General features: G+C 43.1%; 1 protein-coding gene across 2 annotated transcripts in view; it reads right to left on the bottom strand.

Moving 5' to 3' along the window:
- The window catches only part of NME7 (NME/NM23 family member 7), an 84179-nt gene that overhangs the window by 1342 nt on the left and 60673 nt on the right, over positions 1 to 22164 (bottom strand). For both annotated transcript variants that reach the window (XM_086882989.1, XM_086882991.1), the window contains exon 12: positions 13714 to 13821. In XM_086882989.1, coding sequence (XP_086739115.1) covers positions 13714 to 13821 — 108 coding nt within the window. The remainder of the gene's footprint in view (positions 1 to 13713; positions 13822 to 22164) is intronic.

The following is a 22164-nucleotide window of genomic DNA, read 5'->3' as shown; positions in this document are numbered from 1 at the left end:
AAAACTTTCTGGCTTATTCCAGGGATTGGGATGACCATTGTGGAAAACTTAAGGTGCCTGTGTTCGCTTCAGTGAGCAAATGCCAAAAAGGGCTCGTGTAACTTAGGAATTGCATATGAAATTAGGCAAAAAAAGCCTTTACCCACCATCCCTGCCCCAATCACTTTCTCGTCCCACATCAGTGAAAGCAGAATGGCTGCTCAGATCACTAATTAACCAGGCAGGAAGGGCAGTAGCTATCTCAGCCACATGCCCTGCAGCCGCCCACTGGAAAGACCCACCTGGTCCCAGGCTTCAGGACAACTCTGCTACAAAGCACCCCACGCCCCCAAAAGACACACCCTCCTCAATGTCCCTGGTCAGACATATCCCCTTTCCCCATTAGAAATGCTGCGTGATTTGTCAGACCTACTAGCTAAACAGCACTAGAAGAATGCATGATGGTTAAAAAAATTCCCAAACAACCAAAGTCCAAGAAAACCTCACCCCACCCCACCACAAGCAGGTGCAGACTCTGGCTGGGCACCCCACTTGCCCAGGGGCACCAGTGCTTTGGATACACAACAGCTTTGATATCAGAACAACCTTTCCCAAGTGGCACTGACACAGCCTTACTGGGCTGGGGCTGGTCAACAGCCCTGGGGACAGAGGGACTGCAAGGCAAGGCAATGGCCTCAAGATGTGACATCTCACCAACCCAAATTAAAATGTGCATTGCCTTCAAGATTCTTTATTTTAATCTGTGCTCCATCCACCCTCCTCAGGAAGGCATCGCTTTCCTTGCTGCCTAATAGGACATTACATTATAAACTGCCAGTCTGAACATGATGTTCTTTCTGCCAGATTGACTCAGTATAGTTAAGTATAATTGTAACCATTAAAGTGAATTTTATCTCCCTTCTTGTTATATGGGACACCTGCATTTCATAAGAGAGACACACAAAAGCCCTAGTAAAATAAAAAGCAGAGAGAGAGACACACACACATATATTTAACAACTTAAGCCTTTAAGGCTGTGTCTGCACAAACACGTGCGCTAACGCGCACCAACTATCGATTTTACAGCTCTGAGCACTGGCACTTCTGGACTTCTGTTCCCAGCTTGGGCCAAGGGCAGGTGTCCAGCACTGGCCAGGCACAGTCCTTGGCATGGGTGGGGAGCTGTGCCAAGAGCAAAGAAAAAGGCCAAGTGCAGTGCAATCTGCTTCTTCCTAGGTAATAACTCCATGTCTACCCTCAGCCTGGGGTGCTGATACAACTGCTGCCACTACAGTCCCATTTCCCTGCCATGGGGTAGGTTTAATAGAGCTCAACTCCCAACCCTGCCTGGGATGCCTCAGCTGGAGCTGTATGGCCAGCCCTGGGATTTAAATACTGATCCACCCCTGCAGCAAACACTGAGACAGGCGAATGGCTGCCCAAGCCCAATGCCTGCTCACTTGCCACTAGCAACAAGAGAATTTGTGTTATTTTAGTCTCCAAAGGCCCCTTGGTTGTGTGCAACCAATTTTCCCAGGCTGAACAGAACAACCTCAGTTTACTTACAACCTTGTGCAAAACCTCTTCCTCCTCAATTAGCGTTTATTGGATTATTCAAGATCCACACAGACTGTACTGGCAAGGCTCAGACATCAGAACAAGCAACACTACATTTCATATGCTGCGCAAAACCAGGTGCCGGTATGTTCTCTTTATGTATAATTATCTTTATGTGGGTCAGCTGCCACCCAGCTCCCAGTAAAACCAGTTAAGAGATGGCATATCTGTGGTATGCAGGAAGGATCCTTCTCTCTAAGAACCTCACCCTTGGGAGCAGGGCAGTGCTGGACAATTACCATCAGAACTCAGTTACCCATCCTGTGACCACAGAGAAGAATTATGACTTAAGAGTCATGAGAAGAATCAAGACTTCAGAAGAACCAAGTTTTCAGCATTACCAAGGGATTTGGGGTGTCCCAAATCTTATGAGGCTCCAGCTGGAGACACCTTGAAGAACCCCCATTCTGAAAGCACCAGGTCCTTTTCCAAGGGGATGGACTTGGTAATAACTTGCATCAAGCATCCAGATGGAGGTTAGATACTCCAAAATATCCTGTATTTTAGGAAATACAGTTCCTCTCTTTCACAAGGTTTTGAGCATAGTCCAAACCACAAAAAGGAGAACTGTGCCAGTACAGAACATATGAACAAGCCTCACATTTGACCAAGGGCAAGGTCAGCCTTTGAGCCAAGGACACCTCTGATCTTTACAGTACCCAAGGGTGTCAGATGACAGAGCACAAATCCACACCAGGAGCTGATCTGAATCCAACCAAACACATTTTCCAGATGCCACCCAAATGCCTTCCCAATGATGCTAACATTCAGGTGTGCTCACTGTTTCCCAGGGATGAGACAGGACCAAATTTAACATCAGTACTCCCCTTGCATATCCCAGGAACCATCTACCTGCTTTGCAGTATGCAGCTATGCCCTCTCTAGCTCCTGCTCAGGGACAAATAGCAGTAATGCTCAGGAAGTAACAACGGGTGAATAACCGTGACCTTCTGGCTCTGACCCCATAAACTGCTTCACTGAGGAGGAGCTGAGAGCTGCTTCAGCTCCATGAAGTTTTGCTTCAGTCACACTCACTGCCAGCAAAACTCATGTTAATGAGGTTGGCTGCTCTCTCTGAGCACTGCCATGTGTTGCCACAAAGTTTCGGGAGCTAATACAGCAGGCAATAACAAAATCCAGTCTAATGCCTTGGCTGAGGCACAAGCAAGTATCATCTGAACAGCGTGTGCCCTAAGTGCACAGAAAGGCCAGGCAAAATTATAAAGAGGGAAGCAAATCAAGTGAGACAGACAGTTTTCCAAAGGAGAGGAAAAGATCTTAGTATTAACACCGGGCCCTGCACAGGCACAAAGTGTGCTGAAGATTCCAAGTGTAAGAATTACAGGCACTTAAAATTTAACTCATTTTGTATTGTTTTCTATCCAGAAAACAACACAAAAAGCATGATGAGAGGTGCCTGCTGAGCAGCTTTGGAGTCATAGCTTTTGTCTACAAGCCAGACCCAGGCACACCTTGGGCTGTAGCAGCACTCCACACAGGTAGAACTGCAGCCTCAAAGAAACCCCGGCACTGAAAGGGCGCATCAACTCTCATTCCCCTTGTTGCTCTGAGCTGGCAGTTTTTGGTAAGAGACCCTGTTAGTCTCCTTTATGGAGAGGCCAGGGGGCTGACAGGGTGACACACGAGCAAGAAAAGGGCTGAGTTCACAGATTCACTTCTCATCCATCACCAGAAAGGCGACAGGAATTTTCAGTCCTTCCTCATCTCTGCAGAACCAAAACTGGCAGCTGGGAGATGGAAGCCTTTTCTATCCCTGTATCCATTTAGAGCCTGTCAGGAATCTTGGTGCCTTCCATGCAGTTAGCTAGACAGACACTCACCAGCACTCTCTCCCCAAAACCACCACAACACTCTTATCTCCTTGGTCAGTGTAGGCATCCAGGCACATGATCCAGAGTTCTTGCTGACCCAAAGTTTCAGCATGAGTACACTCTTCCTAAACATTTAGGTCTGACAAATTTTTACATGTTACTTCAGTTTGAGGTCACAAGTAGGAAACAAAAAGCTTTCTTTGCCCATTAACATTGGTTTGTACATCTGAATGAACTCACCAATGCTGTTGGCAAGCACACTTGGTAACACCTAAACTACACTTGAGCTACAGTTCACTCAGCTGATCCACATGACTAAATCATTAGATTAACACACTGAAAGCCCCATGGATTCATACCATCCTTTCAGCCACAAGCACTCCAGAAAGAAAACTGGTTGTCAAAGAAGACAGTCTACTCACCTACTATTGTATCTGTTCTGAAAATTGTTATTTTCCCACACAAATCTGAAGAGGGTTTAGTTTGTTAAAAAAAAAAAAGAAAAGAAAAAAAAAAAAAAAGGCAGGTTTATCACTCCTGCCTCTCTCCCAAGTGTCACACAATGTAAGAAATAAAGCCAGCCAGGCTGCCCAAGACAGAACAATTTGTACACATGAACTTCAACTAGCCACATTAATTTCTTAAGCAGAGCTGGGATAAAAACCCCTATGCACCAAAAAACCCAGCCTTGCAATGGGAGGTTTTATTACATAAACACTACAGGATAACAGATCACACTGTGCTTTTATGCTGTGTGCTGTTAACAGTCACCTCAAAAATTGTGTATGGTTCAACTCCAAAAACACAGTGGAAGAGAAGGGTAAGGGAAGCTACCTGAAAATTGTAAAAATAAAATAAAATATTAGAAAAATGTGAATTCCAAACAGGATGGAAATGAGAGGACAAGACAGTAGTTCATCATACCACAATCACAAATACCAAGAAAGTGAGTTTTATGCTATTTACTCTAAGACAAATAAGTGAGCCCTGAAACTATTTTAAAATAACAAGATGTTTTTACCATGTGTAACTACTGTGTTGACTCAGAACACTGATTTCTGAAGCATAGATACTTGTAGATTTAACAAGAAGGTACAGGTCCATCGAATCTTCTCAGCCCTCATCATAAGCAAACTGCTCTGTAGCTGGAGTTGAACATACGAGTTCAGAACTCTCCCACCTGGAGATCTGCTTCTTATTTAGTAACATATTTGGCCACCATCAGAACACATCAATGGCTTGGTAGAGCCACTGGAATGAAATAAAGTTTAAGATCCCATCTCCCATCAGATATGACAAATTCCAACATGACAGCAAGTACTGCTTTCCTGAGGATCCCAAGAGCTCACTGAGTGATCAGGATCACTGCCTCTGCTCTTCACATTTATCTTGAGGGACACTTGCTTGCCTGTCTCACAGTCAGGAGCTGCTGTGGAGGTCTTGTAGGATGCCCTTGAAGCAGTGGGCTGAGGTGAGACAAGACACAAGTGCACCACAAGTGTCAGTGCAAGCTGCAAACACATCCCAAGCTCTGGATAAAAACACTTGGAAAGGGCTCCTGCTGCTCATACCTGCAGTATCTAAGTAAAGTCAGGTTTGGATGTGTTCTTACAAGCCACAGGCATTGCCAATGCTGAGCAAAGTCTCTCCAGCCTGCTCACGGAGTACTGACAGTCATGGTCCTCATGAGCTACCAGGTAGCTCATGGCCAAGGGAGAAGGAAGTGATCACACAGAGACAACAGCATGTTTTCCAACCACATCACAGGTTCAAGCAAGGATGGAAGCAGCAAACAAAGAAATAAAGTAGAAGGAACCCAACATCTGAAGCCCTTTCTGAGCAGCGCTGATGTTCAGCAGATTTTTATTTGCGCAAGAGACCCAATAGGCTACACATGGCAAGTGTTAAAATTACGAAATGAGATGGCAACAAAATACCCTAAAAGAAACAACCAATCAAAGGCACCACCAGCAGGGGCCTTGCAGGCACCACCACAAGCCCTTGTGCTGACAGGAAACATCCCACCAAACTAACAGCAAAAATTCCCCAAGCATGGTGTTTAAAGTACCTTCTGAGAGATGTCACTGAATCCAGAAAGCTCCATTTCCCTGTGGAATGGGTCAGTATTAAAAGGCCAAGAGTTTGTTTTGAGTCTCATCAGCTTTCAGGGATTTCAACACTGCTGCTGAGTGCTGAACCAGGTACTGCCATGGCAGGGCTCGACACTTCAGTGATCAAATTACTATTGGCTGGACTAAGGCAGCTACCTGAGGAATCCCACAGTTCCCAGTTTGTGGCTGGACAGTCTTGGCACGCTGTCTCTCCCCAGCAGAACAGCAGTGACTGGCACCAGTGTAGAAAGAAACTTCCCCACTTAGCAACTCTGAATACTTCAGATACAATTGCCATATGTCAGTGTATCTCAGGAATAGCTGTGGATGCATCATTCCTGCCTATGTGCCAGTGCACTTAGGGATTAAACACAAAGAGGAAGAATGCAGCTCTTATTGACACCAGAAGATGATAGGTGACTTCAAGGAGCCCTAGACCTAGCCTAGACTATAGCCAACATCCTTTCAGGTGATCACTGCCACCCTGTTTTGTGTTTGCACAGCTGCTAGCACAGGATCAACACAGTGTCTAAGCCCTCAGCACTAGGACAGCACAAAACCAGTAGTGGCTTGAGACTATGCTTTGAATCATTTGCTATTATTAATTACGAAACAAGAAGTAGTTTCTAGAGCTTGACAAACTCTAAAACTCACTATATCCCACGGCATTAGCATCTATGACAGACAGGAAACCTTATTCGCAGTTTTCTATCCATATTAACACATTTGGCTTTGGTTTTTTCCTCCTATGTTCCACATATATTTCAACACATGTATGAAAATAGCTGGCTTAAACTCTCCTCTTAATTACTGCTAGTTGATGGTAGTGGAGGAAGCTGCAATGAGAAGGGGTAAACCCTACACAGGAAGAACCAGCAGAGCTAATCATTTGTCTATTTGACCTCTGAGAGTGAGGTGGGAGGTGCAACTGGCTGAGGTCAAGAACAGGAAATCTCATAAAAATTTATGTGCATCTCACAGCATGTTTGTTATACAACAGTGTTTCTCTTACCCCCCAAATAAGGTGCAGGGCCTCTTGCTCCAGACACGAAAGATATTCTGAGCTTCTACGTGGCTGTACAACTACAGCATGCCCTTACTGCTCTTGCTGTATAAGCTGTTCCCCTGGGGTTTTTTGCCTTCTTGGCTGTAGTTTGCCCATGGTGCAGCTGAGTTGCAGCCCAACTGCCGCTCTGCTTGAGCGGAATAAAAAGGAGAAACGGAAAAAGGACTCGGGCTTTTTGGTTAAAAATGAGAACATGCTTGGGGAAAGAAAGAAGGCAGCAGCCTCAAAGACACAAACTGGGCTTCAGATGAGTTATCAAGAAGTGTCACACCTTCCCTCCACCTTGACCTCCCCTCCACAAAATTACTTTGCTCAGCGCAACACAAACACGTGCCAAAAGCCAAGCCTTGTTTATCACATAGGTTACCTTCAGGATCAGGTGAAACTCAAAGAGCTTTGGCAGCTGCTTGGTTCACACTCATTAACTTCTTCTCTCTGGCACTTAAAAACCTCAGACTTGGCAGAACAAGGGGTAACTGGACCTCAGATTTTACTCAGAAGTGGAAGCACAAGAGGTGAACTATTTCACAACTCTGTTTAAACAAGTTCCTGGTTTAGTTTGCCTGTCTAGCCCACAAGTATAATAATTATACAACCTATGCTCAAAATGAGGCTGCACGTGACCCAATAATACAACAATCTTTAAAAGAGAAATCACCAACATCTCCAATATCCATCCATCTACTACTGCCATTTTTAATTCTTAGATAGGCCTAGGCAAAAGGACTACTTAATTCTCTGTGCAAGAATATATACGGCATCAGGAAACGTTGCGAGACAGCATTCCAGCAGTGGAGGCTAACATGTTCTGATATGCAAAAACACCACCAAGTAAGATTAAGTTTTCCTACACTCCAGATTCTTTCCAACCTGTTCCCACAGCTGTTGGATAAAAAGCTTCAGAAAGTTTAAATGGAGAAGCACTTGAATCGTAATAACTATTATCTGATAGACCTCCCTAGAAATCATCTTGTACCAGGAGAGACTGAAATTTCCAACTGACAGACAAAAATAGCTACTGCTTGGATGAAAACTTGGGAGAAAAAAGTGCCAAAGCCAACTTCACCCAAACCACTCAATTTTTATTACTTTTCACTGGAAACGGTGAAAAGCATTTTACCCTGGATTATGCAGCTCAGTATGGGCCTCTAATAAAAGACTTCAGTGCAAAATTGCTGTATGACTGAGTGAAACAATGGCTTCTTTATTAAAATATTTTAAAGACTCCTGAGGGAAATGCAGACGGCTGAAATGCCCTCAGTGAAAGGTTCATTGCCATGCTATGCACTTCTGCTGTGTAATGTTTTACAAGCTGGGCTGCTCTGTGAATGGGGAGAGTTAGTTCTCGGCTGGCAGAGGCAGCTTGCATAATACCAGACAAGTTAATCGGTAACAAGCAATGCAGGAGACCTTTGTTCCAAGTGTGACACACACAAATTCCACACTAAGCACATTGACGCTTCTGAGAGTTACTCATTGACATGCTTTATTAAATTGCTTGGACTATACCTCAGTGCACCAAAAAGGACTAGTTTGACAGAGCTACATCCTTCTGATGCCTTCCATCCTAAACTGCTGCACTTTAACCTCAGCCCAGGGATCAGCTCATTACTGGTACAGAAGCACTTCCAGGGTGGATGACAGCACCTTGCAGCACACCCACATGTTCAGGCAATGGCAGTGGGCAGCCAAGGAGGCAGCATACAGGAAAGGGCAAGCTGGCAGCTAGCAGAGTGCTTCTGTAACAGGAAGTGGTTATGGAAGCATGTGTTGGGTTCCCCCTTCCAAAGCCAGTGCTCCCCTGTCCACACTGAACAGCTTGCTAAAATACCACCCTGCCCTCAGCTGCCCTGAATAATTGGAAAGGGGAAGGAGAAATAAGACCTGCTTCTTCTGGCATGATCTGGAATGCCAGACCAAGGACAGCTGGCCTCTAGCAGGTGGAATACACAGTGCACCAAAAGCTTAGGAGCAGCACAGCTCTTAACACTCAGCAGAGCATTCAGTTTATACCAAATCTGAGGAAAACTATCACGGCTTTCATGGTCAACAGCACCACCCTGGACAAAATTAATTCTGCTGAACTGAACTGTCCAGCCACTGCTTACAGTACAGAACCACCTCCCACCTCCCCAAGGCCAGATTCAGGCAGCTGAACTTCCAGTGCCAGAGCTGTGTGAGCCTCTGTCCAGCAGATCACCATAGCTGATCTGTCCCTAGGTGACATTACTTGTTTGCTTTAATGCCCTAGGAGCGGTAAGCCAGTCTCACTAGTGCAAGGCTAAGCAAAGGAACAAAGAGCCTCCAGCAGTTTGTTGCACAGCCTGCCAGCCCCCAGTCCTACACTTGAACACCACTGCACAGCCAGAATTCAAAGAAGCAGTAGAGAAAAAACCAACCATCATGACAGCTCTCTCAGAAGACAGATGAAATCTGCTCTTCTTTGATAACAGCAAAGTCATCCCCCTTTGACAGGTTATTTTCATGTCTGTGAGTGCCACAAATAGCTCTGAGGCAAGGGAGAAGGCCAGCAAATGATACACGAGGAGGTCCTCGCTCCTGCCTGCCTGGAAAGCTGCCCATGATGCTGAAAACTGACACGTCTCTCCACGGTGGCAATGCCCAAGGAGGAGGCAGACGCACCCCGCAGCCATGCGGTGGCACACGCAGCGCCAGCGCTGAGAGCGCCAGTGGGGACACGAGATTGGGAAGGCATTTGGAACATCCCCCACTCCCACGGAAAGTGGCTTGAGAGATCACCCCCTCTGCAGTTCCACTCGTAGCCTAGCAGGCACACACAGGCACGGGTAAGCACACACCCGCAGCAATTGTCACGATATTGCCCAAGGATTAGTCACCTAATAACATTGTAGCCCTCGGTAACAGGGAGAAGGCTGTTTCACCCAGAACTCAAGTTTTATCCACCCCACAGCAAATCCTTTTTCATGCATATCTCGCTGAGGGCAGCATACTCTCCCTCTGTGCCTAAGTACACACACACACAAACACAGGTATGACTATTAAGGACCTGGTAATTATGCAAAGAAACCCTGTGAGACTGACTGATTGCCCCAATACCATGGCACAGGAACATGAAGCCAGCGTGGGTGGCACGGCAGGCTGCACTGCAATGCAGAGACCTTTCAGGTTACCCCAGATGTGTGCATTCTATCATCCCCAGAGTGTTTCCCTGCACTGCAAATGCCCTCATGGAACTGCTCACACACACACACACAAACTCCTAAAACCTTGAACTGCATAGTACGAGCAACAAGTTAAAGGCAAAGTGTGCCAAAGCCCAGAAATTCTGGTTTTGTTATAACTGCTGTTCTAGGCTACCAGTTTTATTAATTATGTGGTTTCCTGCATGCTCTGAAAGGTACTGAGCCACTTGAGACCCAGGGAATTGAGGTGTGTGTACAGCACCACCTCCTGAGGGAAGTTTTACTCACTGTAGTTCCAGTGATGTGAATAAGGCCTTTATGACTGATTTTTAATTTGCCTTCACTTCTTTATAAAGGCACACAAACTGTGAAGTCTGGTAGCCACAATACCTTGTTATCACTACTTTGATTAAGAAGTATCCCAGGAATGATCAATTTTAAGGAAACTTCTTTTGTCTAGAGAATGATGATTCATCAGATCCAATGGTTTGCAAGCCTCTATTTCAACAAGATATTTATCAGAAATGTTCCTCAGGTCAAAGACGGTGACTTGAAAAACAGAATCATCTATCACCACATGTAGATGACACATCTCTAGTCTGCTAAACAGAGCAGTTCCTTGGCATATAAAATATGCATGTTCTAGTCCTGGCACTACCTGACTCAGAAGGAACATGAAAGCAGGTGAGTACTGTCATTGCTTTCTCCAAATAGTACCTGCTTTATACAAAACAGAAAAAAACCAAACTTGACAAGAGGTAGAGCTCTATCAGCTTTGGATGTGGGAAGCAAATGCAGCTGCCTGCTCTGAATGCATGTCCCACACAACATCAGCTGCTGGTTTGAACCTTCAATCAAGAAACTGCACCATCTCACAAATACTCCATTGCTATCAGTCTCCCTTCTCTACTCTTCCTCCTTTCTTTCCTCTTCTCATTAAAATGGGAAACTGATGACAAGGCTGAGAAAACGGACTGTTCTGAGCTATTTGTGTCTATCCATTGTCACTTGTAAAAATACATTTTGTACTGATAAGAGGACTCACAAGCTCATGAAGTGAATAAGTAAGTGCCTGACCCAGTAAGTCAAACAACTCATCCAAGAGACTTCAGGACAATATCCACATGCCTGTATCACTAAACTAGGAATAAAAAGAGCACTTACAGCTCCACAGATGAAAACACACTGATTTTTCTATGGTGACCAGTCACATTTAAATGCATCTCCCCTCTTTTCTTGAGCCAAAGTGAGTTATTAATTAATTCTGATATTCTTTAGTCACTGCCTAAAATGTGAAGTAGTTTGTAGAACAAAGACAGGAGTTAAGGGTCATACTGGTGGAAGCAAGTGCTTGTATTTGCTTTTGGGGTTGGTTTGTTTGAGGGGGTTTAAGATTAAAAGTGAACTTTCCCTTTTTCAGATCCACGGAAAAGAGGTCTAAGAGAAAAACACTGAAAAACTGCTGTACTACGTTATTTAAGTGTAGTGTTCTAAACTAGATGCACAAGCTGACCCTTATTTAGTTAATTAGTCCTTGTTGTTCTCAAGACAATGTTGTTCTGTCTCCTTTCACCAAGTACTCCTTAGCCATGATTTTTGGGAGAAAGGTCACAACCTTGCCCTTCCCAGTGGCAGTCAATGAAGTGCAAAACACCAAAGCCACCTAGAGTTTGGCTATTAACTTCAGGAAGGATTTTATCTAATCCTCAAATTAATCCTCATCTCCTCTAAGAAGTCTCCATTTGTGGACAAAGAGACTTCAGCTGCCATTGTAAATTCTTCAAATTTCAGCTAGATCTGAAACTGGGTGATGAAAACTGCAGAGTAGGGTGGAGAAATCTTAAGATAAACAGTGTCTGGCACACAAGATTCCAGAGTTCTCAGGAAGGCACCAGTGTGATCCCTTCTACAAGAGAACATGCTTCTATTGTGCTTCCATAAACACTATGCATTTAAGGCTCATCATGGAATACTCGGTCAACCAGCGATGTGACCATCTCCATTTGGTTCTGGAAGTTTAAAAGTCACAAAACCAAGTAATAAACAAACCAGCCTACTCAGCTTTCTATACACAGTGTCAACAGCAGCAGTTCCTCCACGCTTCCTCCAGGATCCCTTGTGCACTGCAGTCCCTGCACACACCCTGTGTGCACACAGGACACGCAGCCACAGCAGGAGTCAGGACTGTGGCTGGGACACCTAATAAACTGCTTTAGCATTAACAGTGTAAATACTCCACACACCAACCAACGGGTACAGCCAAGGCTTCCTCTGTGCAAACCCATTGTGCTCAATCCAAAACATGCTCTGCTTTATTTACTCACTAAACAACATTGAGCGATGTCCTTTACAACTGCTGGCTTAACCTGGGCTGTTACAGAAGAAACTATAGATTGATGAACAGCCATGTTCTGCACACAATTATGCCTGTAGTAAAAAAAAGATCTTAGATCCCTTTCCCAAAAAAATACAATCAATAAATGATTGTTAAAATGATCAGTCTGCACCAGGAACTGCAAGGTGTGTGGAGTCAAAATAATCCTAGATCAACAACTTTGGTTATGACTGAGATGCAAGATTTAAAGGACAAACACACGTAATGGAGACCCTTAAGGAAGAGGGCTCAGCTTCTGTTTTGGAGAAGCAATTCTTGCCTCATTTCTAGTAGCTCTAAACTCAGTTTAAACAGCCAGCAAAATCTGCACCAATGTAAAGGCAACAGATTGTGGAAAATTCTGGTGGAGCACTAAAATGTTCTTTGAGTGTTGGCCTGTTTAATTTTTCCCTTAAAGGCTATGTCTTTTGTTCTGCTGCCACTGGAATGCCATGGCTGAGGAACTTCAGGCATGTGGTGAAAAATACCTGCTTGCTTGTAAAAACCCTAAGGAAACAAACTAAAAGTTGTCAATTTTTAATGACATATTGAAAATGCTCAAAAAAGCTGCAACTTCGTTTATACTGGTTGCTATTCTGTGTTGAATTTCACTAGTCTGTGCCTTAAACTAGATGGAATTTCCTAGCAAAAGTACTTTAACCCACAGGTTATTTCATGGAGGAAGATGGTGATGAAATTAGGTCTTCCTCACTCCTCCATGAAACAACCATTTTGGCTATGTAAAATTATCTAAGTAGGACAACACTTGCTGCTCCATGATTCTGCTATACTTGACAGCAAAGCACTCACAAATACATAGAGACAGCAAAAAATAAGCTGTGCATGCACTGGAAAAGCATCTCCATTGACACAGAGATTTATCCAAGATTACACACCACTTCAACCCCCTGCTATGGACATTTCTTTTGAGGCACAGAATTAAGTGAATGAACTTGTTCTGGTTTTCATAGTGAGTACTTCTGTCTTTACAAATCCCCTTAATTTTACATTTTCTCGTTTTATTGGATTTTAATGGAGGCATACAAAGCCAAAATCAGGTACTAATTAGTAAGTTAATATAAAACACAGGAAATATCAACTGATGTGTCTAAGCATGACTGTCTGCAAATAGACCTGGGCTCAATCTGGAGGATTTGAATCCCTAGTGCCTGTAATATTCCAAGCCCCACACAAGTTCACTGTAGGGACAATCTAGATGAGGGTACTGATCCAAGAAAGGGCTAAGAATGGTGTCCCTGCTCTGTTAGGTACTGATATTCAGACCCAAGGACACATTCAGACAAAGAGAAGATTCTTGAGCTGCATTACATTGAATACTTCACTATACTATATTCATTCAAGAAAACTTCATGGATGAATTTTTTTACAGTATCAAAATTAACTGAGTCAAACACCCTTAATAAACTCTTTTTTTTTTGGTGTCTAGTCTGGTCTACAACACAGCTACTCCACACAGGAAACACTGGCTTAAAAGAGTATCAAGAGAAGCATTTCACTTCACAGCTTCAGTGATATATGAGAACGTGTTTGTCTAGCAAGTTTGTCTTACCTCTAAAAGCCCATCCTCAGGCAGGTCTGTGCAGTGAACAGCGTTCTGAACCTTGTCCTTCCCAAAGACAGCACGCAGAGTTCCAGGTCGGAGGTGACGGGCTAATGCCTATTGAACACAAGCAAACCAGAAGACCTTTGTGAACCACATTGTTTGTTTGTATCATGGATGAACCTTATAAAGTAAAATACTATTATGCTATTAAAATAAGTGTAGTGTATTAAAATATGTGTAGCTCACTATGAAAGAAAACATAGATTGAAAGCAGCCCTGAGGAGAAGGATGTGGGGGTGTTGGTGGACGAGAAAGTTGACACAACCCAGCAAGATGCCAATTGTATCCTGGGCTGCATCAAAAGCAGCATGGCCAGCAGGGCGAGGGAGGGGATTCTCCCCCACTGCTCCACTCTCCTGAGACCCCACCTGGAGTGCTGCACCCAGCTCTGGGGGCCCCAACGTAAGAAGAGCGTGCCTGTTGGAGCAAGTCCAGAGGAGGACCATGAATGAAGCACCTCTCCTGTGATGACAGACCGAGAGAGCTGGAGTTGTTCAACCTGGGAAGTCTCCAGGGAAACCTTAGAGCAGCCTTCTGGTAACTAAAGGGGGTTACAACAGAGGTGGAGAGTGACCTTACTAGCACAGGTAGTGATAGGAAAAGAGTGAATGGCTTTAAACTGAAAGAGAGCAGGTTTAGAAAAATATTAGGAAGAAATTATTCACATTGAGATTGTCTGAGATGGGTTTCCCAGAGAAGTTGTGGATGTCGCCTCCTCAGAGGTATTCAAGGACAGGTTAGATGGGGCTCTGAGCAACCTGGTCTAAGTGCTGGCTATGGCAGGAGGGTTTGGAACTACTTGATCCTGAAGATCTCTTCCAACCCAAACCATTCTGAGTCTATAAAGAGAGAAATTCCAACCTGTACTACACACACAGACAGCTGCTGAAAAAAAATGTAACCAAGACTACGAATACCTGCTTCACATTGCAGACACACGTTACTGGTACTTGTATTAACACAGTAAATTCATGTTAAGACCTTTTCAGCTCTCAAGCACAGGATGTGCTGTCTGTGAGCAGACACAAATGTGCTGCCTTGCAGATTGCTTCCCTTAACACAGAGCTACTTGCTTCAGTAACATTTGTGAAGTCCAGCTGCTGAAAAACCTCTCAGTCTTCTCCTTTGACATGGTGACTAGTGCCAGCATCTGATCCCCTCTAAGGATCAGTCCAGACTCTGCATCTTTCTTTGTTCTTTTAAATTAGCATTTCAATACTCTTCTTCACCTACAATGCCAAATAGCCTCTTAGGCCTCTCAGAGGTCTTTTCACTCCTCAGGTCCAGAGATAAATTCCTCCCCTACATCTTCACTGTGGTATTTCTCTTCATACCCCGGAGGACTGCCTTCATTGGCTTTCCCTTCCATCATACTCTTTCTTTCAAGCCACAATGAAGTCCTGCTGTACTTCTCTGTACTATTATCTTGCACTGCTGTCTTTTAACCCCTTTCCTACACCACCCATGCACTTGGCCTCTCTTCTTAACACCCTGGAGGCTTTTTTCCAAGCTCTATCTCATGCACAGTGAAATTAACCCACTTTTCCCTCATTAAAACCCTTTGGATATTCTCCCACGAGTGCCCGTGAGGGGACAGGTGGATCACAAGCTGACAGTAGAGCTACTGAACAAAGAAAATAACACTTTCCTTGACAACAAAGCCTTCCTCAGGCCATTTCTGAATAGGCACTGGACACATTAGGGTATAAACACTTTGGAAGTGGCCAGTGCAGTTTCATTGTGCCACTCCCGGGTGTTTGTTTCAGTGTCACAGCTGGAGGTTACTGTTCCCACAACTGAGTCATCAAACTGGATTTTCCGAGCATTTCTTAACTTTCAGTGTCAAATGGGTTCGAACTGACTTCATCAGTAGCTCTTAGCTGACCTGGAAAACCTTGCACAGGTACAAATGAGAACGGGTCCATGATGCACAGTCTCTTCTGGGATGGCAGTGAACGCTTTAAGGTAGTCCCAAAAGACCTCACAAGGGCATTATCTGACAACAACACCCTTTGCCCACTTTCCAGCTTCACCCATTGTTTATATCTCATCACTAAAGTAAGGCAATTGAACTTTAAGGGCAAGAACTTCTTATAGCTCAGCAAGTCCTAGATATTTTCCTGTCATAACAATTAACGATTATTATGATCTGTTACCCACCCAGAAGACAATTAAACTGCTTTAATGCTTGGAGTGTGTATAACCCAAAACATGATATGAGGAGAAGTTTCAGTTCCTCATTGTTACTGTGTGTACATCACAGATTATACAAGATCTTTTGATATGAATGTCAAGGACATTTGAATAAGACACACTCAACATCAAACGAATTTTGCTTCAGAGAAAAGTTCAAGAGTTTCACTTAAAAAAAAAAAAAAGCCCCAAGGAGAAAAAACCCCTCCTCTACATGGTCCTCATTAAAGGCTTGAGATAAGGAAATCTGCTGGAGAAACAAAAGTCACATGCCAGTTAACGACAACTATGTGACACTTTAATCAAGCCTTCCTCCAAGCAACTGTTGATTGCAGTAATAACTAGCTGTCAGGAAGTCGGCAATAGCACTGGAGCTTTCAATCATTTTAATGAAAGTTTGGGAATACTAGAAAAAAGCATCATGGCTATGAAACCTTTGGAAACAATTTAGAAACAGCTTAAGTCTAAAAAGCTAAAGCTTGATATTTTATATTCTGTTTATTTCCTATCCATCAAAAATTCTTTTGCTCAAACTGTTCTGTCCTCCAACAGGTCCAGTATAGCTGCTTCTTATGAAAATTCCAGAAGATTTTCCTTGACATCTTCCTCATCACACCCACTTTTCTTTTTTTCTTTTTTTTTCCTTCTGTTTTTTAAAAGCAGCTATGGTCTCCTGACTTACCATTTCTCCTAAGCTGTCATTTCTACTTCACAGCTTCATGACAAAAGACATCACGCTTCTTGCTGTGGACTTACTCTTTCTCACTAATGTGGGCAAAAGCTCCTGCTGTTGCACTGTGTAATGTCCTGTTCTTCCTTTCATTTTTCAATGCAGGTTGCTACATTTTAGTGCTCTCCTGAAACTCTTGCACAAAGAGGGATGCATTCTGTTCTGCCCAGGATTGCACTGGATCAGAAACGCTCAAAGACAGGTCCTTCAGCATTTTACACTGTTAGCACCTGATTAATAAGAATCTAAATAAGCCTTTTTTGCCATTACTTAAATAGGATGAAACAGTCTCTGCTTACATTTACATAGCCAAAATAAAGTACAATAATTGTCAATTCAAATAATTTTCAATTCCACTGCTTTCCTACCACACCACTGAGGAATCATGAAGAAACAAGGCCTCTGTAAATGATGGAGATACAAAGAGCTGTACAGTTGATATATTGTGTTCTTGTGTATGTATGGCTGGAAATTCTGGGAATGTTTCAGGGAAGAAGAGAGTTCATTATGGAACTTATTGCTCATGGCAAGTATTAATACACTCTTCTGGTCCATTACAGGAAGCTTACTAATAATTTTATTTATAGATCCTCATCTGTCACACCAGGGAGATAAAAACAGTGGGCTTTGGGTTTGTTTCCCCATACCCCACCATCCCCTTTTAAACCTTTTTCCTAAGCTTTTGTCTGAGTCTAGTTTCTGGAGTATGCATTCTGTGCAATGGCTTTCAGAATTTTTTTGAAAGGAGTTGAAAGTGGGATGATGGAGGAGTTAAGAGCTCTGCCATATGCATGAGAGGAGACTGATGTGTGTGTGCTGGAGCTTTGTGTGCATGTGTAAATGGGGATGACACAAAACTGGCACCTCACCCAAGAAGACACTGTCTGTGGCAAAACAAACCAGGGCTGCTGTACCCAGAGGCTTCATCCTCTTTGGTCTTATTCAGCAGGTTATTTGATCACCACTTACGGCTCAGCTTTGATCTGCAGATAGCCCTTTGAAGATCCTTATCCCATGCCAGATACAGATGCATATATTTCATGTTTCTCTTTAACATGTAACTGTGTCCAATGTAACACTGCTTGCATGAAGTACTTAGCACATTTCTAAAATTTTTTCTATTTCTACACAAGTGAAAAGAAACAAAAATGTCACCAATGCCAGTAATATGTCAAAATCAAACTGAAAAAAATCATAAATATATTCATAAGCAAAGCTCATTAACTGCTTTTCCTCCAAAAGGCTGGGGTTTTTTCACGGGCTGGATGGAAGTTATATAGAATAGTAACATGTATTCCAGCCAAAACTGCAGATTTCAAGAAAATTTGGCCAGCTTTATCTAAAAGTGTCCTGAACATTTAATTTGGTATCTAGAAAGGCCACTGAATGGATCAATACTACACAAAGGAACCTTTACAGCCTAAAATTTTATTCTTCTTAAACATGAACTAGAATGAAGGAACCTTGAAAATTTACCAACCCTCTTGAATGAAGCAGAATAAAAATAAAAGTTTGATCAAACCCTCTCTAGCCACAGTGCGCTCACCAGGCAGGCTCCTTCTTTTAGATCTGCTTTCAGATCAGTAGCATTCAGAGGATTTCTTGGGCTGCAACATACTGCACAGATCCCTCTACCTTTACCCTCAGTAAAACAGTTTTCCTATTCTAGCTGGGCCCTAGCTGTGCACCTGCTCCTTACTCTTCTTAGCATTCCTCATTCATCTCTTTCTGAAGGCTTTGTGTTGACTTGGTCTCACCACCTCTGCCTTCCCCACCCTGCACTCATGAAGCTTTTTCCTTCTGCAGTTCTCCATGCCCTGCTGCTGTCAGGAATGAGATGGTCCCTCTCTCCCCTTGAGGGTGCCACCTAATCCAGAAGGCAGAGCCAGCCTCAAACAAGTAAGTGCATTTCTCCTTCTAAGGACCAGCTACGCCCTTGTCAAGAGAACAGAACACACATTAACTGTGAACAAATAAAATAAGGTAAATTCCACCACTCACCTTGGAATTTGTCTGGCTGACCTTTAGGCATTGGAAAGCCTACTGCCTCATCCAAGCAAGGCACCTGAGCTTCCTCTATAGTGCATAAAAACAATCTAAAACAACACTTGCAGTACAGCAAGTATGGAAGCTAAAGGAAGGGTAAATGCCTCTCTTTGCATCATCATAACTCTTCAGGTGCTTTTATTTTCAGGGCACTTTAGCACCAGTCATATCAAACACTAATGGTTGCAGTAGGGAGTTGGACAAAATACTGGTTCTTACAAGCCATCAGCAAGAGGTAAGACAATAAAAGCAGTATCATCTTTGTCATACAATACAGAATATGAGACAAGCAAATCCTGCAGTGCTGATCAAAGCTACAAATGCTTTACTGTTACTATGAGAATAACCTCAGGTCAGTCCAAGAGATTCTTCACAAAAGTTCTCATCCAAACACAAATGCCTAAGTGTCAAAATGAAATCTGTGGTCACAGGTGACCCTGTGCATGATACAAAAAGGGCAATCTTACCTTAGCATGCTTCACATGTTTTGTTTGCAGCTCATACTGCCTCCAAACTCTAGCCAACCACTTGGCTGACATGTGTGCTTCCCAATTTGTTACCTCAGCTCAGCCCTGGCTTGTTACTCAGTTTCTTCCAACAGGTCGCTTGGAAATCAACATCAGCTGCTGCAGAACACAACAATTTTCTACTCCTGCAGCAATTCAAGGTCCAGTTCATCATACTACTAAATGCTGTACTAACCTTTCTGACTCTATTATACAGAGAAAAATTATGTAAGATGGTGGTGCTGTTGCTATTGTAAGAATTTTAATTGGGCAAGAGTTTTGCCTTGAAATCTGGGGTCTGCCTGTAGAAAGGCACTGCATAAAGCTCCTAAATACAAAACAAGGTCAGTGTTAAAGAGAATGCAAGAGGCTTCCTTCAGCTTACGTTTCACAAACCACTCCAGAACAGAAGTCACTTGTTGACAGTGACACATTTTCTCTTTGTGCTCCACATGAGCCGCAGCAATGTCATTCACAAATGCAGTCAGTATCAAAAGCCTTACACAGACCTCAAGGGAGTCAGTGTTACCCAAAAGTACTTTTGTACTTTCCACATATCACAAAAAAAATATAATCAAGCCAAAGCAACTTCCTTTAAATACACACACACACACAGACTAATCTTCCTTCACCTTTAAATCGTTATCACAAGACAAATTCAAGAACCTGGAAAAGTTGCATTCAAAGTCTTTATAATGTTTACCCTAACCGTCTCTCCCCTTCGCACTGTGCGCTTCACCTAGACTTCCAGGTTGTCTTCTCCTGGCTGATGGCAGAATAGATCACTTATTGTCCATCCTGACAGTGTTCTCATACTTTTAACTGAGCCAAGTCTGTGTGCACATAGAATGTGAGTATGTATGTGAGAGAGCACGGCTGTAAAGGTTTGTTCAGCAAATGAACTGATCTGATCCAGGCAAGAGCAGTCAAATTTTCAATTGCAAGGCATATAAAAAGTGCATCTGAGATGCAACTCCTTCCCAAATCAAACAGTTTTGCAACAGTAGCAGCAACTTCTCAATCCACACTTTTTAAATTATGTAAGCTTACTCTTGTCTGAGTAAAAAAAAAAAAAAAAAAAAAAAATCCATTTACTTTTCTGTTTATTTTACAGTCAGCCAACCTCTGAAGTACCAGTCTGAAGCCCTGTATCTTTGGAAGTTTTGTTAACGGACCTAAAATTATATTCCATACTCCAGTGTTGGCAGTTTTCCGGAAGCCCACAAGTCTGTACAAGTTGTTACACTGTCTCCTCCTCACCCTCCATCCCCTTAGGCACTTTGATTCTCTCTGTTTCACTCCCACACATTCCCTACCACTCCTCCTCCCTGGCAGCCCAAAGGTTCTGCACCAGCTCTCTGTGGGTTCTCTGCTGTGGGCAGCACGCGCGGCACATTTGCCAGCCTGAGACAGTATTTTCATTGGTCTTGGTGCTTCTGGCTGATGTTTAAGTGATTCTAATGATGAGTGCCCTGCTCAGAGAGTTTGTGTGCCACTGCCAGTGTGCTGAACTTGGGTAGCCACACACCTGAGTTAAGTGTAAATTAGACTGGATGGTGAAGCCTTGAAGATAATTGAAATACCTAATACAAGCTGGTCACAAAATAGGAATAAAGATAAAATATCCAGCTTGTCCTATTATTTTGTCCCATTATCTGGTTGCCACAAGGGATATTTATGTTATTTGACAAGCTGCAAAAAGGAAGCATTTAACAACTGAAAAGCAACTAACCCCACAAGACATCAGAACACACAGTGTAAGTGTAAATTTCATTAGTAGATGCTCTAGATTTTAAAGGTGAGATGGTCCTACTGATGCTTTTCCAGTGCTTTCCAAGGCACCCAAAATGTCATCCATTTATTAATTCACCTGTAAAACAAGGACAAAAACACACTAGGCTACAAAAGACAATTTGGGATTTCATTAATTCAGATTAGCAAAATACATGAAGAGACTCCAGTAAAAGTCATTATGAAGTTACAAGACATTATTTTTCATCTGCAGATATTTTGGCTGATTTTTCCCCAGTAAAAACGAGAATAATTACAAATTATCTTTTCCTCTGAATTTTTTTGAGATTAAATTCTACATTTGTGAAACAGTCCAGGTATCAGAGCTTTACACTTTGCAAAGCAGACAAAAATGCTTTGAAATTCCACTGAGAGTTCCCAAGCTGAACAAATTTTGGACCATCCACTTCAACAGAAGATGGAGATGGATTGAAAGATAAAATTCATATGCCTGCTGCAAAACCCATAGATCCTTCTCATTTGATTCTTAGAATGGGAGATACCTCTCCTTCCATTCTGTGCCCTACAGCCTCTCTAGTGCAACCTTGGAGGCAGCAGTGCTGGATCTTCTCACACAGTTGTGAGCAGCCCTGTTCTGATGGAAGGAATCACTCATTATTTGTGTACAACTGCTTTTTAAAAGCCCCTCCCCTTTTCATTAACTAGCTGTATTAGCCAGTGTGCCTATACATACTAACAGATGGTTCTTGGCCTGGAAAACTTGTAGGAAAACTTATAGAGACACAAAAAACAGAAAATAGCAGAATGGACCTCATTTTCTGGAGTGGAAAACCAAGACAGTGAGACTGTAATTTTCCAGGTGCATAAAAGAAATACATATTTCACAAGAATCACAAGTTCAATGTCTAAGTTTCAGCTGAATCTTTAAAATCTCAGATCAGTTCCTCAACTATTCTCTCTCCTTGATGTAATGCTTTGTAATTCCTGGGTAGCACTCTGATGATAAGCCACAGTCTGCAGAACCCAGACCATACCAGGTCACCTATGGAAACTTGAGAGCTGCCATGGGAATATGAAGAACGGCTGCTCACCCATCTTCCACCCTGACCATGTTCTAGTCCCTTGATGTGGGAAGTCCGTGGAAGCAGAGAAAGGAAAAACTTATTAGGA

This window comes from Cyanistes caeruleus, chromosome 3, assembly GCF_971803275.1.
Source record: "Cyanistes caeruleus chromosome 3, bCyaCae1.hap1.1, whole genome shotgun sequence".
NCBI classification, from domain to species: Eukaryota; Metazoa; Chordata; class Aves; order Passeriformes; family Paridae; genus Cyanistes; species Cyanistes caeruleus.
Note: the sequence above shows the minus strand (reverse complement) of the source record. Positions and strands in the feature narration are given on the sequence as shown.